Source organism: Vipera berus (genome assembly GCF_964194415.1).
Source record: "Vipera berus genome assembly, chromosome: 5".
NCBI lineage: Eukaryota > Metazoa > Chordata > Lepidosauria > Squamata > Viperidae > Vipera > Vipera berus.
Window position 1 is genome coordinate 43194525 of NC_138207.1, and position 18229 is coordinate 43212753.

The 18229-nt window shown below is 32.6% G+C and overlaps 2 protein-coding genes across 3 annotated transcripts in view; one reads left to right on the forward strand and one right to left on the reverse strand.

Annotated features, from left to right (window-relative positions):
- The window catches only part of GIGYF2 (GRB10 interacting GYF protein 2), a 100562-nt gene that overhangs the window by 53202 nt on the left and 29131 nt on the right, over window positions 1-18229 (forward strand). The gene's annotated exons all lie outside the window — the stretch shown is intronic.
- On the reverse strand, window positions 2457-4367 carry KCNJ13 (potassium inwardly rectifying channel subfamily J member 13; the record flags this gene model as incomplete). The annotated part of the gene is made up of 2 exons (XM_081328393.1): window positions 2457-3076; window positions 3890-4367. The coding sequence occupies 2 exons, from the start codon at window positions 4365-4367 to the stop codon at window positions 2457-2459; spliced, it is 1098 nt and encodes a 365-aa protein (XP_081184519.1).

The following is an 18229-nucleotide window of genomic DNA, read 5'->3' on the forward strand; positions in this document are numbered from 1 at the left end:
AGATATTCAATTTGTAAAATTGATTTTCTTTTTGCCTATTGTGTGTATGTACATATGTATATCAATATATATTAAAAACAATTTTACAAATTGAATATCTTATTTTACAACCAGATGATTTTGATCAGTAATTAAGATTAATTTTTTATCCTGGTACTGCCCTATATTGGATGTGTTTTTTATCATGTACATATAGACACCCATAGATATTATATTACATAAACAAAGTTTTAGGGAAATAAAACCCTTATGTTGGCTTCAGTAGCAATTGGTAATCTTGCTTGACAAGATGAGAAAGCTGGGCAATATTAATTATTTTTCTGTGTAATATTTCTTTTATGGGAGGATTGTCTTAAATCCAAGATCATCTTAATTTCAAATAAATGTTGTAATTATTTAAAGATCTAATCCTGAATTCTTTTGCAGCTTAAAAATAATTATTTAATTATTAATGAGACAAATAAAATTAATGCTTCTACTTGTATAAGAATTTGGAAGCATGTGACATTTTATTTGGACTTTTGCTTGTAGATTGAAAGTTTGCATTTGTTTTATTCTACATATCTGTATGTTAGAACTTCTGTAAAATTTAAACATTATAAAACTAGTATAAAGCTGGAATTTGATAAAATTGGGCATATAGATCAAAAGGCTTTTATAATTACTGTGTGGTAGCTGGGAGGCAGTTGTTTCAAGTGATGGATAAAAAGGTAAAGTACAAATGCAATTTAATGAATTTCAAAGTGATAATTACTATTGCTGTTTGGTTTCTGCATTGCGCTAAGACATAATCACAGTACCCAGTAAATGAAAATATTAAAACCTCAGCACAGAGAAGGGCAAAATTACTTCCAAAACCTTGTAAGAGAACATGAGTTTAGTGGTATAGTGTGAAGATATTCCAGATTATTTTTTCTAAAGCGTGGTTTGTTATGACTCTCACATCTCTTTTCTTCAGTTGTAAAACACATTTTTTCCATCCTGAGAATATGGTATGATTATTCTTAAGATTACATACATGAATATCATTAATAACTTAGTAAAATATTGGATCTCATATACTTTACAAACTTAGCAGCTTTGAATTGGCAGCTAATATCATTGTGAAATTAATTGTCCAGAGCCCTACCATGTTCCCAGTTGACCATAGCTTCCATAATTGTTGGTATAACAATCCTTAGATTGGGGGGGGGGAATAAGAATAAGCTTCATAAAAAGTACTTTATAATTGGTAACAAATCTCAACAGTAAAACAAATCTCAACAGCATAACCAGTATATACATATAAATACATTTATCCAAGTTCAAGAGCAAAAAGCTAAAGTCTTCATAACTGTAAGTTAGAAATGAAGCCACTTGAAAGTAAAACTATTAAAATCTATACCACGTTCTTCTGAGAAGAATCTTTGTATTCATCCTTTACATAAAAGCACTGATGCTTTGTAGTCTTTCTTATGTGTGTATACATAGGAGTCATTGACTTTTCCAGCTTAAAAAAATCCACAAAATGGTTCTTTTAAACTTAGAAACAGCAACAGTATTAGTTCTGATAAACTGTAATAATCATGAATCAGTTGGCATAAAGTCTAATGCTCAAAGTCTGGTAATTAGATTTCAGGTTTGCCCAATTATTTTCTCAAGTCTAATGTTTATCTGTACTTAATGAACAAAGTATGAAAAGATAAATAATTGTGGAAATAGCGGGCCTTTCTGATGATAGAATTATCTTGCAAGACAGAAAAAGAAGAATTATTCTTGACAGAAGAATTATGAATACAGATTGATAGTTTCCTGATGTCTGCTAATGTTCTAATGCAGAATATTAGAGTCCAATGTATCTTAAAATTCTAATCGTTCATTTTCATCACAAACTGCCTAGGGATGTTGAACTTGTTCTTAGCTGCTGGAACAAAGAGATTTGGCAAATGCTTGCAATTTTCCTTAATAAACAAGCACAGCAGGATTGCAATTTCAGTGCCACAGAAAATACTAGCAACATTCTTCATAGCATGTTTAGGCATCAGCATATTCTGTTGTAACTGTATAGCAAGGGAAGGTTAATTTGAGGTCCTATGGGACCTTATGAATTTCAGGTGACCATTCTTTATCTTCAATAAAGTTGTGTCCATTTTTCCATAGTATTTACCCTCATGTCATTTATCTTCTATTTTAGGTCAGTGCAGTTTTAAACACAGTCCATTGAATTTGGCAGGAAGTGTTTTTGTTGTTGTTGTTGTTTTCTAAGGATTTGTGCAATGGTTCTTGTCCCTGACTTTTTTGTGCAGTTCTAGTGGCTCATCCAGTAACATGGATACTACGCTCTTTCTTCTGCACATTGTTCTGAAGTCAAAGGTACTCATAGATTAAAACAAACATGAGAAAATAGAGAGAATAAAGACAGCATTGAAGTGACAGTGGCATTTCATTGTGTTTAAAAAGTGGCACACATTCACAGTTTATTCTGTCATCTGAGTCTCACAGATTTGGAAGCTGTCAATGTGCTGTCCATTGATGCGAATCTCCATTTCAGTCCTTTTTGAACTTTTAGTGTCTGTTGCTGGAAGTTCTGGAATTGTTTTATCAAAATTTTCCATTTTGATTTGATACTCCCCTTTGGCACCACGAGCAAGCATAGAGGCAAAATGGTGATGTAATACAATCTCTGATGGGAGATAGGATGTCCTCCTTTGACATGTTTCCCCTGTGCCCTCTTGGGTGGCTGAAAGGAAGACTACTAGCTCAAAGTGATGATGAGCCTCCCTTTGTAGAAGAATGGCTAGAGGACTTGATGGTGTAATAGAATGGTAATACGTCAAGGGAAAAATAAAAAATGGACACTCTTCAGAAGTTATGCTATCCAAATGAAAATCCACAGTAGTTTGATGCAGTTGACCAGTTTCACGTTCTTCATAAAGAACTGCAGAGATCCGAACACTGGTGAGTGGACTTGGGCGAGTATTAGCCACTTGGAACATTAAGTATGGCTTTCCTTCTTTGTGTGTCACCACTGCAAGATAAGTGAACCGGATGGATAGAGCTCGATTCTTTGGTCGGGCAATTTTTGCTACAAAAGCACCTAAATAAAAAAAGAATTTAAATACAGATCATGCAGGTAGATGTTACTTTTTGGTGCTAGTTTATAGAAATGAAGCACAAATAAGTATATCACGTTATTTGAAGCAGAAAAATATAAATGAACATCAACGTTAAATGTTGATTAAAATATAAGTTAATATTTATTTTTAAAATGAGTTATTTCCTATGATGTAATATTTCAAGCTGATGTTTTGTATCATCACAATAGATTTGTGTTGCAATAAATTTTATTATAATAAACCATTTCTTAGTTATTAGCAATATGAAATATATTTTTCTATTGTTTCATTTTACATTATTATAGATATGTTTGTGTATTTATAATGAATATATGTATAATAGAAAATTGCATATATAGTTATGCAATAGAATTTATAGAAGAAGGGTTACCTGTATTGTAGTATATACTGGATTCAAAAACCCTCAAATCATCTTTTTAGATTTTTTTTTTAAAAAATGTACTAAGCATATTTACAGAGAAATGTCTCATTGAACTAAGTAGGATTTACTTTGTTTGTACAGCTGCTTTGCATCTTGTTAGTTTTAAACCATTTAATTCTGTGGGGGAGGACTCCATCTGTACAATAGATAAGACTGCTAATTTAAAATCCTTTGTACTATTATTTTAGTAACATAAAATGGAAATATAGCTTGTCAAGCTGTTCTGAAAATAATTTTTCTAATAGTCAGCAGCATAGTCTTTTTCTTCTTTCTCTTTTCTAACTTTTAACAACAGAATTTTCATATGAACCACAGCGTTGAAACACTTAGTTATAAAGTAACATCTATTTACCTGTGATAAAGGCCTCCAACATTAGACCCAGTAGCATTTGTATAGCAAGTAGAGCAATTGCACTTGGACAGTCTCCACTTGGGAACATTGTGCCATAACCGATTGTGAGCTGTGTCTCCAGTGAAAAGGAAAAAGCAGCTGTAAAGCTAGTGATGTACTTTACACAAATAGTATGGTTTTCAGGTGGGGCATCATGATCAATCTCCAGATCCCCATTCATTTCAGCTAATAAGTACCAGAGAATTGCAAAAACAAGCCAGTGGAGGACAAAAGAAGCAGAAAATACCAACATCATCCATCTCCAGCGCATATCCATTAGTATTCCCCAAGCATCTTTTATGTATGCAATTCCTTTTCCTTGGGCACCATTCATCTGGAGTGTGCTGTGCCCATCTTTAGTAACCATCCTTGGGTACCGTTGATTCAGCAGAGGAGCACTAGGTTTGGTGTTGTTGCCCTCTATCGCTTCTGTCCTCATCTTCTGAAAATAAAAAGTAAAAAACTGTGGGACACTTGTTTATCTATTTGTATGACGATCAGAGATTCTGACATATTGGCAGTGGACTAGATGCCACATGCAGCTGGCCAAGGAAGTTTTTAAAACATGCACTTCTGAGAAAATTAATTTTGGAGAGCCAGGTTAGTCACGAAGGAATAATTGTTACCTTAAAAAACAAAAGAAAACCATAAATGTCAAATGACCGTTTCAGACTTCAATTTAGAAATGTTAGCCAATTTAGATTTACTTGTGTGTCTAAAAGTTTAGTTCTAAAGTAGAAAAGGAGTATTGTAAGTGTGCACCATCTAAATTAAATAATGTGTTTATGAAACAAAGTATTCTATAATAGCTGTTTGTAATATTATAAATTCTGTTCTTTTGGTGGCAGTCTTAAGGCTATCATATCACACCTGTTGCATAAAATTTCCCTCACAAACTTCTGTGAGTTTCTGTCTACATTTTTACTGCTTCCAACCATGATATTCTTATTGTCTAGAATTGTGGTACCTGGGATGTAGCCTCTTCTGCTGAACATACTCAGGCCACTGCTGATGTAAAGCTGTATTAAAAAGGGGACAGAGAATAATACGGAAAATATTATGCAATTATATAAACTATTAAGAAGTCCTGAGGAAAAAAATGCCAATGCTAAATTCCAAATTTGCCAAAGAGAAACAGGAATGAAGCTTCTCTTATATTTTATTTATATATATGTATTTAATGTTTAGACTGGTTTTCAAAACAAATTCATTCCTATGGGACCTATAGATGTTAATCATAATTTTCTATGGCATAAGCTCATTCATATTTTTAAAAGGAGCTCATATAATTTCAGTAATATAAGAAATATCCAGTCATGGTTTCTTGTTGCTAGAGACTTCGGGAATAAACTTGCAAACTAAGCATTGTTTCCGCGTTGTCATCAGTTGTTATTTATATGAATGATACATATGCATGAGAAGGGCAAGAAATTCCATGTAAATAAATAGATAATTGTGTGTGACAGACATAGTGCAGTGTATAAATTTTGCTTGTGCTCCAGGTATCTAAACTCAAAATTAGAGCTTTTGGTGAGGCTAAACTAATACTTAGTACTCTGTAAATCACATTGGTTTGCTTCCCCATGATTACTTCTTTTGAAATATAATTATGTTTAATATTTTGCTGTCTGTTTCCCTCTGCAGTGTTAGACTAATGTAGAAACACCCTTCAGTTATCCTTTCCTTTTGTTCTTTGATATAAAGAACAGAATAGTTAGTTGTAAACATAAGCTGAACACAGTTTGCCTATCATGTTCATATTTTAAAACTTTATTGTCTTGAACATGAAAGATTTTATGTTCAGTAGATCTAAATTAATATTTTAATCTTATATAGAGGCATAGTGTGATCACTAATAGATTTAAACATGTTTTCATCAACCTTATGAGGAAATCTGAAAACTAATTCCACTGTATACAAACACATTTTTAAAGAAAGGGAATAAAGTCCAGTAACTATGCAAAGTATATGCAATTGCTGAGATGCAATTAAAGCATCATAGTCTGAACTGCTAGAACTACAAAAAAAATTCAATCTTACATGAGTGGCAAAGAGGATTAAAAGTTCTGCGATATGTGTTAAAAAACTGGAATATATAAAAGTCAGTGTCTGTAGCTGGGAATATTGAAGGCAAAACCATGGCCTACTGATAATCAGATGGGACAATGAAAATAATAGCTGCAATATTTACTTGTTTATATATTAATACAGTATCTCAGAGACTGTTCTTTGAAACAACTATATAAAATAAGTTAGTATTATTACTGTTATATTACACGTTAAGGGCTCTGCATTTATAGCAAGGGCAAGATTAACAAATTGTACAATTCACAGCATAATACCTTTACATATTATGCAGAAAAACTAACTTTAGAATATTGCTTCAGTTTCATACAAAAATAAGTTATGTCTCTTTATTTAAAAAGTTTCTATTCAGAAATGGTATGAATTTGAAAGTTTTAAAATTTTAAAATATTAAGCCTAATTTAATTTTAATGTTAATTTCTATACATTTTATGAGTTATATTGTATGCCATCCAAAGCCCTTCTGTGAGGGAGATGGTTGGTTTAGAAATATGAAATATAAATAAATAAATAGATTAATTATATGAAATATGAGTGTGTATAGTTTTTTAAATTGATATGTAATATAGAAACCAGTGAACTAAATAAGCCATTAGGTTCTTATCAGAAATGAAGAACAATCTCTACAAAGTATATATTGCATTACAATAGATGTGTAAGGCCATTAGGCCTCTTGTCCTTTTTGTTATTTTTCATGCATTATAGCTAGTTAGAACACTTGATAAAAGAGTTTTTTGCAACTGCTATTTGTGACATGTATTTTTAATTTTATATCTGAGATTCATCAATTATATTTTAAATATAATTGATATTTTGGTGGTCCTGTGCTCAGAAGTGAACAAGGAGTCCTAACATTCACTTATGTCCCTCTATTTTTAATATGGTCTGTCTGTTTGTGTTTGTGTGTGTCTGTCTGTCTGTCTGTCTATCACTTTGTATTGATATGAACTGGGTAAAGGAGAGGGACTGGACAGAGATAAGCGCTAGAAATTTTCTATAAGGACCCCTCATAGAAATTTTCTTTTGGACGTAAGGGTTTGTGTATATACACATATTGTGGGATAACTTTGCCAGCATTAAAGCAAGATAAATGAGTAATACCTTCTACAAAATGTTCCCCCCTTTTTTTACAGTTTCAAACAGCCATTTTGAAAGGAGCAGGAAAACTTCTGTTATCTACTTTGCCTCTCTAAAAAACAGAAGCGAAAAGCAACTTCAGACATGCAGAATCTATCCAAAGTTTTAGCAGAATTCTGACGTTCACCAAGAGGAGTCAGAAACAAATTTATAGCAGAAGATTACTTTAAATAGTACAGAAAAACAAGCATCTGAATAATCCAGCCTTTTCTCTTCCACTACTGGATTCACCCAAAGCTTTCAGTCATTTCAGTAGTTTAAGGGAATAAGTGATTTTAACTGCACTTTTCCACTGATTTGAGAAGTAGTACTCAAAATTCTATATAACCTTTCATATTTCATCTGTTGTATAGATTTACAGAATTGATATTTTTATCCCTCTCCTAAAAATCCTTAACAAAATTTTTTCATCATTTTCACTTGTCAGACAGTTGATACTTTCTTTGAAATACCCTACCATAATCTCAAGGTTTTGGTTGTGGAGTAGATAGGTAACTGGGATTTTTGTCTTTGTTTTCTTATACATATTGACTTTAAATGACATTGCCAGTTTTTAAATTATGCATTCAGTTTGGACACTTTTCACAGTATAGTTTCTTATTGTGTATAATTGAGCGGTGTCCACAAACACTATCTTTTTGACACATTTGGAATTTTGAGAATTGTCCATAAGCACTTGTATAAATGGTTACATTTTCTTTTTATAAAATGGCTGACACGGTAGCCATTCATATCATGTCTTATAATAGTGGAGGTTGTTTTTGTTTTTCAGTATACCAGTTTTGAATGTAATGTTTTCAAGGAAGAAACAAACTATCCTAAAGACATTAAGGAGCATTTATCATGTACTGGTTCCAAGGTGTCTCTTTAAATTATTTCATTCCCAATACAGATTCTTAGGAACCCCCCAAATATTTCCTTCACTGTTTAAATTACATATTCCTTCTCTATTTTTCGATAGTGAGTAATTTTCTCCCCACTGTCCCATTGTTTCCTGTACAATAAGTGCCATTTAGCACGTTCATCTAAAACTATAGGAGCTTTTTCATAGATAAGGAGGCTGTAGGTAAAGTTCTAAGCAAGGAAGGCAGTTTCCAGTAGTCCCATTATGCATAGTGATCTGAATTCAAGCTATGATCTGCTGGAAGCAGATGTTACACTTCTGACTTTTTTTGAGTTAAAAGCTCAAGATTAAGAACATTTTCACATATAACGAAATGCTAAACATTTATAGTTCTATAAATAGAACAAAAAAGAATTTCAACAAAGAATAATTGAATGCCACCTCTTGTCATTAACTGTTTTCTATTCTGTTTTCTACTTTAATTGGGAGAAATTGTAAGCAATTTTGAATTTTGCATAAATACACAAATAGGACACGTTAACAAACTATAATGTATAGTAGTTAAAATGAAGTCAAGAAAACAAGCAAGAATAATGGATCATACTTTACTGATGCAGCTAAACAGGCTTAGATAATTCAGAATCAGCACAGTATTTTAACAGAAATAATACAGCTGTTCTGCAATAGTTTAAAGAATTATTGCATTATTTAATTAACAAAACATGTTTTTAAAAATATCCTTAAATTGTCACTTTGAAAAGAAATTTTATTTAGATGCTATACTGTTTTGTGAAGCAAATATTTTTTATAGCATGAAATTATGTTTTCCTTAGCATTTAATATTAACAGCCCATTTTATCTCTCAAACTATTTTTCTATCTTCAAAATGTTAATTGCTTTAATAATGATATTTTCAGTATTTGTAGTAGTTCCAGCCTAACTCTCATATTTAGGTGCTTGCCAGAATATTACATTGTACCTTAAATAATGAATTTATTTATCAACAATACTGTTAGCTGATCTGAAGAAAGTGATATTCGATCTGTTAATGGAAGATTATTACACTGTATTCTTAATTCATCATTCTTAACAAAGAATGAGAAATCCTTAATGCAAACTTTGAATATCTTTCAGTCAGGTTTTGGGACAGACTGGATGAGATACTTGATGAAATTGACAGCATATCCTTATGGAATTATAAAACAACAAGTTGCAATGGATGTTTATGAAATTAATTTAAAGGGGCATTTAAATGTAATACAACTGGTTCTGATGGATTACCTATTCCCTACAGGAGATGAAAATATACATCAGAAAATTGATTTGGATATTTTTTCTCCTCTGGCTAAGATTCTGCTAAGACTTGGAAGGACCTTTTTAGAAGTGACAAAAGGATACATTTTATTTATGGATGAAGAGAAATCTGTTAAAGTTGTGAAGCTTTGAAATACAAATAAGCAGCAATCTACTTTCAAAAATGTTCATTACTTGAAGAGGTCAAAGAATACCTTTTAAAAAAATCTAGGAAGATTTATAAGATGGGCTTGTTCGATCAGGGTTAAAAGAAGAAAAGAGTTATATCTGGTTGCCCTTATTCAAATTTTGCTGATAAAAATTGATTGATGTAGCATTTTGATTTTGTTTTTCTTACCTAAAATATGAGCTATGGGCGAAGGGAAATTATATTTTATTTAGAGACTATGATTTTTTTCTTTTTTCCTTCCCCCCCCCCCTTTTTAATCTCCACTTCCATTTTTTGTATGTAATTTTTGTACTTTGTATTGACTTTTATTTGTAACGTATAATTCTTAATAAAATTGTTTGGAAAAAACATATTTATAAATAGTTAAAATCATAGCTTTGGACTGGAGTTTTACTACAAAGTTCTAAGGATATAGTATTATATAAATACCATTTATTAATTGCTTGTCATATTCTGAATATAAGTTGCATTACTATTATGTAAATTGTACATTATACATAATACTATACATTTTCACTTAAAATCAAATTTGTTCAGTGTTATGTGGCACTGTCATTCCTCCCCTCCTCCACTAAGGTAAAGGTAAAGGTTCCCCCGCACATGCGTGCTAGTCGTTTCCAACTCTAGGGGCCGGTGCTCCTCTCCGTTTCAAAGCCGAAGAGCCAGCGCTTGTCCGAAGACTTCTCCGTGGTCATGTGGCCGGCATGACTAGACGCCAAAGGTGCACGGAACACTGTTACCTTCCCATCGTAGTGGTCCCTATTTTTCTACTTGCATTTTTACGTGCTTTCGAACTGCTACCCACTCCATAATAAAACTGTGGCTATTACACATGACTTATAGGGAGTAAGCTAGGGGTCCTGTACCCTCTCATTATCACCCCCACTACCATTCCTGATGTTGCTCAGCTGTTACTAAACAGTGCATGTGTTAAATAATTTTGCTTAATAAAACCAGAAATTAGGTATGCACAAATTCTTAGAGATCTTCATAGAATATATGTGTGTTATGTGTACACTTTTTGAGAGCAAGCAACATAATTTCATTTTTAATATGTGCCAGTGTGCTCACAGTAAAGAATGACGATAAAGGTTAATTATATATCACATTTTGAATTATTTTCTCTTCTCATATATTTCTGAGGTGGTAATTTATAGAGCCATGGTAAATAATGTAGGCATAAGTTCATTTCAAAGTTGAATTGTCCCTATGACTAAATCAATACTGGTTTAATTTACCAATAGTATTGGCCTGTGTTTTATTCCTCAAAAGGTTTTTCCAATATTTCAGTTCATTCTACAGCCTTGTGGTCTCCTAATAATAACTAGGACCAATGTCACTAAGCTTCAGAGCACAGACAGGTTCAGCCTAGCTGCTTCTTGTTCTGAGATGGAATTAATCTAACTTGGTGCAAATCGACAGCAATCTATTAGTGCATAGATTTAAAATGTAAATGTCATTCAGATGACATTCTTACATGGCATATCTTCATTATCTTAACTTTTTGATGATTTGTTGTGTTGAATGGACATTTGAGAATGGTAAAGCAGAAAATAAGTTCTTTGCATACATTTAGAAAATCTCTTCTAAATAGCTGAGAAAATGTAATCTGCACAGTCTAATATTCTAGTCTAATAAAAATGTAAAATATTCTTTTTATATAAAAAGATAAGCAAATTTACAAATTCCATAGTATAACCAGTTTTATACCAATCTTTTACTATCAGATTTAGAATAACTTTACATACAGTTTCACCCAAAGGCTATAATTTTTTCAGAGGCTGTAATTTTTATCCCCAGAAAATATTGCTATGCAGAATTAAAATATGTGCAATGTTAATTTGTCTTATTCTGACTATGTATCTTCTAGAAAGTTATGTCTGAGCAAGAAAGTTTAATATATATTCAGTGTTCCTTAAACATTAATGTGATGTAAAATGTACAGATGATCTATATAGATGAGCTGTGTGAACTGAATGGTAAAATTCTGAAGATTTACTTTTAAAGTTTTCTATCAGCAGAATGGCATTAATAATATGAGCTCATTTGATAGCCAAACAAAAATTAATTTAAATCTGAATCACATCTTCCACCCTTTTGTATACACTGGAGTAAATAATCTGTGGTTAAAAAAACCTTGCAAAGTCATTTAAATTATTATTGATTGTTGAAAATAAAAGAAATAGCAAAGATTTAGGGAAAATTCTTGTGCTAAATTAATTTCTTCAAGAGATATTGAAATTCAAATAAAAATGTAAAGATTCCCAATCCTTTGGAGATAAAATTCATTGGGAAGACCATGAAATTTAATTATTAAATACTACTATATAAAATTCTAGCTTTTCTGAAAATAATCACATTTCCAATATTCAGTCACATATTGGTTAAATAATTGTGTTTATATCCTATTGAAGAACTACATACTTCTTAGAATCTATAGAATGCTCACATGGCTATAGATTTCACTGGCAATTTTATCATATAATGTCAACTTAATTCAAGCAATCAATTTTGATAACTGCCCAGCTAAAATCTGCTTTATACTTTGGTGGAACTGGAAAGCTATGTTTATCCTAATATTTCTGTCAATAGTCATGACTTGCAGGAAAAAATCATTTCTTTATAGGTTTTGATTCAGGAAATTATTAAATTACTTTTCTTTTGGAAAAATTAAATTCAAAATTGGGAAACTTGATAGAATGTATGCTTTGTTAGCATTCTGTACTTACCCGTGATTTGTAGCTTTTATCTGTCTGGCAGGGAAAGGGAGAAAGGTGGGTATCTTGAATATGGAATATGCACCAAGCTATCTTGTATCTGTCTGTATACAGTGGTCCAAAAGGAAGGAAGGGGGAAAAAACCCGTTTTTCTAGTTTAGAAGGATATTTGTTCAGAATGGGCTTACAGATCTCATTCCACAGTATATAATGTGGGGGGTTGGTTTTCATATGAAGCTGATTTGATTGGTCATTTCATCTGCAGGGGGGCCAATTAGCTGTGGTCATGTGGAAAAGAATGCTGATTTGTTAGAACTTTCTTTACCCAACAATAGCCTAGCTGCTGTGGAGAAATGCACAAGACCTTACTTGGAGAAAGGGGTGCATTTTTTTCTCTTAATCAGGATGGGGCTTTTAAGTTTGCATAATCTTACTTAAAGCTTTACTTGCTGGTTCAAAGGAATGACATTCCTCAGAATTGTTTTCCATTCATTTTCATGAGGCGCTATTCATAAAGTTCACACTCCTAAAAATATTTTCTTCCAGACAAAGGCAGACAGGTGAAGATGTACTTTCCGTTTCACTTTCTTCCTTTTAGGTTTTTTTTAGCTTGGAGCTGGAAATGTCCTTTATCTTTATCTTAGACTTGTAAAATCATATCATTTGTAGATTGATATAGATTTGTTACTTTTAAATAGTTTGTAGCCAAAGATTCAAGATCTAGTATCTAATCATTCTATATTTGGCCCCTTGAGTCAACTTTGTTCATAAGATTGTCTTTACTGGATTTAATAGAAAAGTATTATGAGGATGAAACATAATTGCGATAACCAAAATGAAACAGGATTTTACAGTGAATAAATCTATGGCATTCAGACTTTATACTGTGTGGAATTAATGTGGAGTAATCTGATTAGTAAAAAAAATAGCTCAGATGAGGCTCACAGTGGCCACTTTCTAGAAATATTTACATGATTTGTTGAGATACTTTTGTGTAGTATTTAGAATGTGTGGTATCTAGAATTAGTTAAGTCTAATTAATTAGTGACTAGTAAAGAAATAGCTACAAGGAGGCTCCTATCAGTCTAGAACTACTTGTATATCTGTCAGTAGTTTCGTAATGCATTTCACATTTTTCTTTAGTTAGTTGCTGATGTAGGGACTTTGATCGAACGTCAGACCTAAGAGGATCTGAGAAACAAAGACTGTGATTGTTTGTAGTAAAACTACGGAAGACCCGCTGTGAAAATTATTAATGTAGACCAATATAATGCTACTTAGAAACCGAAAATCTCTCTCATGTATTTCCTTTAAAAATCCACAGAATATAAATCATTAATTCTTTATTTCATTAGTAGAAAATGTGTTAATACATGTTGAGGCATAGCACTATAAAACTGAGAGAGGCACAGTAACTTTTGTAGCTACAAAGATGAGATAGTTTTTATTCAAGTATATGGAGCTACAACAGATTTACTTCCCTAACTTTTCAATATAATATGTTTTTCCCTTACATATGTCCTTAACAATTAGTTCCATACACTAATATCTTTAATCCAGTTTGGGAGATACCATGAAATGTTAACCTGTATATAATGTTAACCTGGTAGGGCTTGGCTATTGTGCAAGGTATTGTGTAGAATTAGATTATACTATGGAACAACCCCACTCCCCATAATTGTATGGAAATACATGTATAGTTGAAAAGTTGTGATTATCTGTTCAGGAACAGAAATGATCCAAGCTGGCATATATGTTAAAACGTGATTGAATGCACTTTGGAAATTATAGTAACTATAATTGTATGCATGGATTCATAGGTATATAGTATAATTTTTCCATTTAAAAAAACCTTCCACAGCTTTTTGTTATTCATATATTTCTTAGGATCAATGCTATTTATTATTTTAAATTAAGAGACTTCTCAGGAAACCCCTCCTTGTTACTATAGTGGAAAACAGTATGGGTGTTTATATATCTTTTAGAAACATTGTTGACACTGTTATTTGCCATCCTAGTTTTTTTTAACCTTCAATAAACAAGTTCTCAAAGGTTTGTATTCCAAAATACAGCACTTTGAAGTTGGTCCTTTTAAAACTTGAAATTACATAGCTGTAGACTTTGTTGGCTGGATGTCTTTGTTGTATCTGAACTTTTCCATAAACACCATCACAGGCTTTGGGTCAGACATGGAATGCAGGTGCCCTTTAACTGCTCCTTCTCCTCAGGAAGTCCAGTCAATTAGTTTGAGGCAAAGTCGCAGATCTTTTTCTCTTTCCTTTCATCCTGGGAAATCATGGTGAAACACCAACCACTTGCGAAGGAATCTAAGCCCAATAAAATGAACTTCCTGGAATATAAAATTCATGTATCTTTACAGAAATTTAAATTCATATATTTAAAATTAATTAGTCACTGAAGTATTATTGGCCTCCCATTTTTAAGGAGCCTCACAGCATAATATATATGAATCTTATTAAATAGATTTTGAAAAATTATGTCATCCATACCAATTTTTCTGTATTTGTTTTATGAAGCTTCTGTAGTGTTGATGGATAAATTTATATTTAATTAAGAGTTACATATTCCAGTCATATCCATTTTTATTCAGAAGAAAATTACAGTATATTCAATGTGACTTACTATCTAGTGCTTTACTTATTTTTAAATATAGGTATGCTAAGCTCACCCCAGATTTCTTTTAATTTTAATGAACTGTGATTAACTGAATAAGATGACACTGAAGCTTTCCCTAAAACGGCTTTATACAGGCAATGCTCGAGTTACGATAGTTCATTTAGTAACCATTCAAAGTTACGTGATAACCTCCCTCCCCAAGTATTTATGACACAGTCCTGAAATTATGAATGTTGCAACATCACAGCAGTCATTCACCCTTAGGAATGATCAGAGAGGTACTGCAACATTCACCCTGCCTATTTCCCCCCAGCTTCCCACAACTGCTTCTCTTGCCACGCTAGACTCACCTTGCAAAGATCTGTTTCCTCTCTGCCGTGGTTCTTTGAGAGCAGGACAATTTCGCTTCCAGGAACCGATTGGCTTGCAAACGCTTTTTGCGCTCTGAGAGTGAAATGTTCTGGGTGCTGTGATCTTGCGGGACTTAATGAGGTATCTCAGTGGGTCGGGAGAGGCCTTGGGTGGTCTTCAGCAGGTGGCCTCTTCTATCACTAGCCCCCCACCCCCATGGCCTTCCCCACACTGAGATACCTCATGTGCACTTAATGACTTGCGCATTTGATTAGTGAATGTGTGGATGAAAGAAAGGAGTTTTCATGTTCATTTTACAAGATTCACTCCAATAAATCCTCAGGTTACGAATGTAATTGGCAGGCCCCATTACATTTGTAACTCGAGGACTACCTGTGCTCTGCTGAATTTGGACAGAAGTAAAATAACAGAATTTATAAAATGAGCATAAATACCCATATTTCTCATAGGATGAGTAATATGCACAATACAGAAAGGGGACAGGAAAAGCCTTGAAATAAATAAAAGAAATATATAAATAACTGAAAGTAGTTTACATAAACACCATTTATTTTATCCTTCTGTACCTTTCTGTTTTTGGAAACTAACCTTGTTTCCCACATGCCCCAAAGTTGCTTCATTTATTGCTTTTGTTCTTCAAAGTCATCACTGGTTTTTTAAGATGTGATTGGCTTCATCCAACCAATATAGCTTCTCATTCCATTACTGTATCTATTTAATCTAATAATAACTTCTATTGTATATTTGTTCTGCAGCTGCATTTATTCATTTCTCTCTGTATCAACTCACCTCAATGTACTGTTTTCATACTGGGCATTCCTTTTTTATTCACTCCACATTCATTTAGCACTTGTTAATCTTATTTTTCTCTCATTTTATCACTCATACTTCCTAAGTACCTTGTTTCCATTTTTTTGTCTCTTTTAAGCAGTTTTCAAGTTCTTTTATACAATAACCTTTGCTTCTTTTATATTACCGGTAATTTCTTGCAACAATCTATACGCTCTCCTGTTATGTTTCTGTTAGCATTTGCACATATTATTCCCCCCCCCATCTTTATTAACATTCTACCAAAGCAGGAAGTATTCATCCATCTAGTTCTTCACTGCAACGTTTTTATCTCTTGCAATATAGAGCGAAGAACTATTTCATTTATCCTCATAAAAGTTTTAGTTCCATGATAAAATGATCTTACCATATTTATCAACCAATGTTGTGCTAAATTTTCTATAATTCAAACTTATTTACTTTTTCACATGCTTTCTCTAAATCAACAAAAAAAATTGCATTCATTTTTCAGTGACCTGCTGTAGAGAAGAAAAAAGTTCTATGTACCAACTGTTTAGCATAAAATTGCACTGTTCTTCTCAAATTTTGCTCATTATCACATTTTTTATCCTTTTAATCAGAATTCTGCCAATGTCATTTCTTATACTACTATTCTACTCAGAGAATAATATTCTTCCAATCATGGGACAGAGCTACGGCCTTCACAGATACGTTGAACAAGTCACATAACTAGTTCTCAAGCAAACCACATCCATATTTGAGCATGTCTTTCTAGTTATGTCACCTGCAAATGCAGCCTTACTATTTTTCAACATGCTCACAACATTTAAGGCTTTTTGTTCATCCACTTTTTCCAATATTATTTTTTTCTAGTGTTCATTTCAGTTCAACTCGACTCTACAAGATACCTCTGATACAAGTTTCTAAAATGTTTATTCCAACATTCTCTCTCTTCGGCTTCAATCCAACTTATTTCATCACTTTTATTTTTAATTCCATTCACTCCAGGGTTCTCCTTGTTTAGTCCTTTTCACCTATTTTCAAACCAATTTTATTTCTATCAAAATCCTAAGTTTCCTCTTAACTATCTCATGCCTTTTTTGACTGCAGCTATCTTGAATTACACGTATCTTTTTTCATTATTTGCAGCAATCATTCTCTCATACACATTTTTCTCATACATGGACTCTTTTGCTTCCTCATTTCACCCAGTATCCTTTTTCATACTTTCCAATAATATACTTCTGTGGCACTCTTTATATGTTATTTATATATTATACTCTTCATATATTGTAAGTGCATGTACGATGTACCATAAGCTAAATAAATAAATAAATGTGGCACTCTACTACTTCATTTGCTTGTTTGTACCTGCTTTTATTATTTTTATAAATTCCTGAAGGTAGCAAACCTATGCAACACACCTCCCTCTTCCTATTTTCCCCTCAACAGTTCTGTGAGGTGGGTTCTTTTCAAGCTCCAAGCAGCTTGCACATTCATATTTTGCACCTCTGCTTTCCATTTATTCTCTTGGGAGATTAATCAGCACTGTAATGCTTTTTTCAAATAGGACTCATACTGTTTCTACAGTCATTGTACTTTCACAGTCACTTACCATATTTCCATTTCTTTCATGTCCATTTTTCTGCAAGATCTCTACTACCAAAAGATTGTCCCATATTCAGAATTCTTGTATCTTTCATTAATTCTTAATTCTTAATCATAAATAATTAAACATGGTTTTAGATTTATATTTTGACACATATTTGCATAAGTAGACTTGTGCTTAAATCGCATATTAGAAACAGATCTTTTTCTAAGCAGATATTACCAAAACAGTTACTTCCATTCATTCTTCTGGTTCTGGATCTGGATTTCGGACTAAGTTCTTTTTTGTACTCTCTTCATTTGTTCCAAGTGCCCTTATGTTACTTAGACAAGTTATTATTTTCCTTGTGAATCACATTTTTAGAAGATTATCGATTCTCACAAACTCATTTCTATTCTGCCCATTATCAGCATTCACTGGAACATAATATGCAACTCTCTCCAATGGATTCCTACTTCATGCAAAGAAGTCTCCATCATGTCCCAAAGCTGCTTTTTAAGAGGCAACTGGACTTTCTTGTTTTTATTTGAAGACATTTTGCTTCTCATCGAGGAAGCTTCTTCAGGTCTGACTGGATGGTGGGGAATAGAAAGATTTATATTTCTTGCAGATAACTGGTAATTTGCAT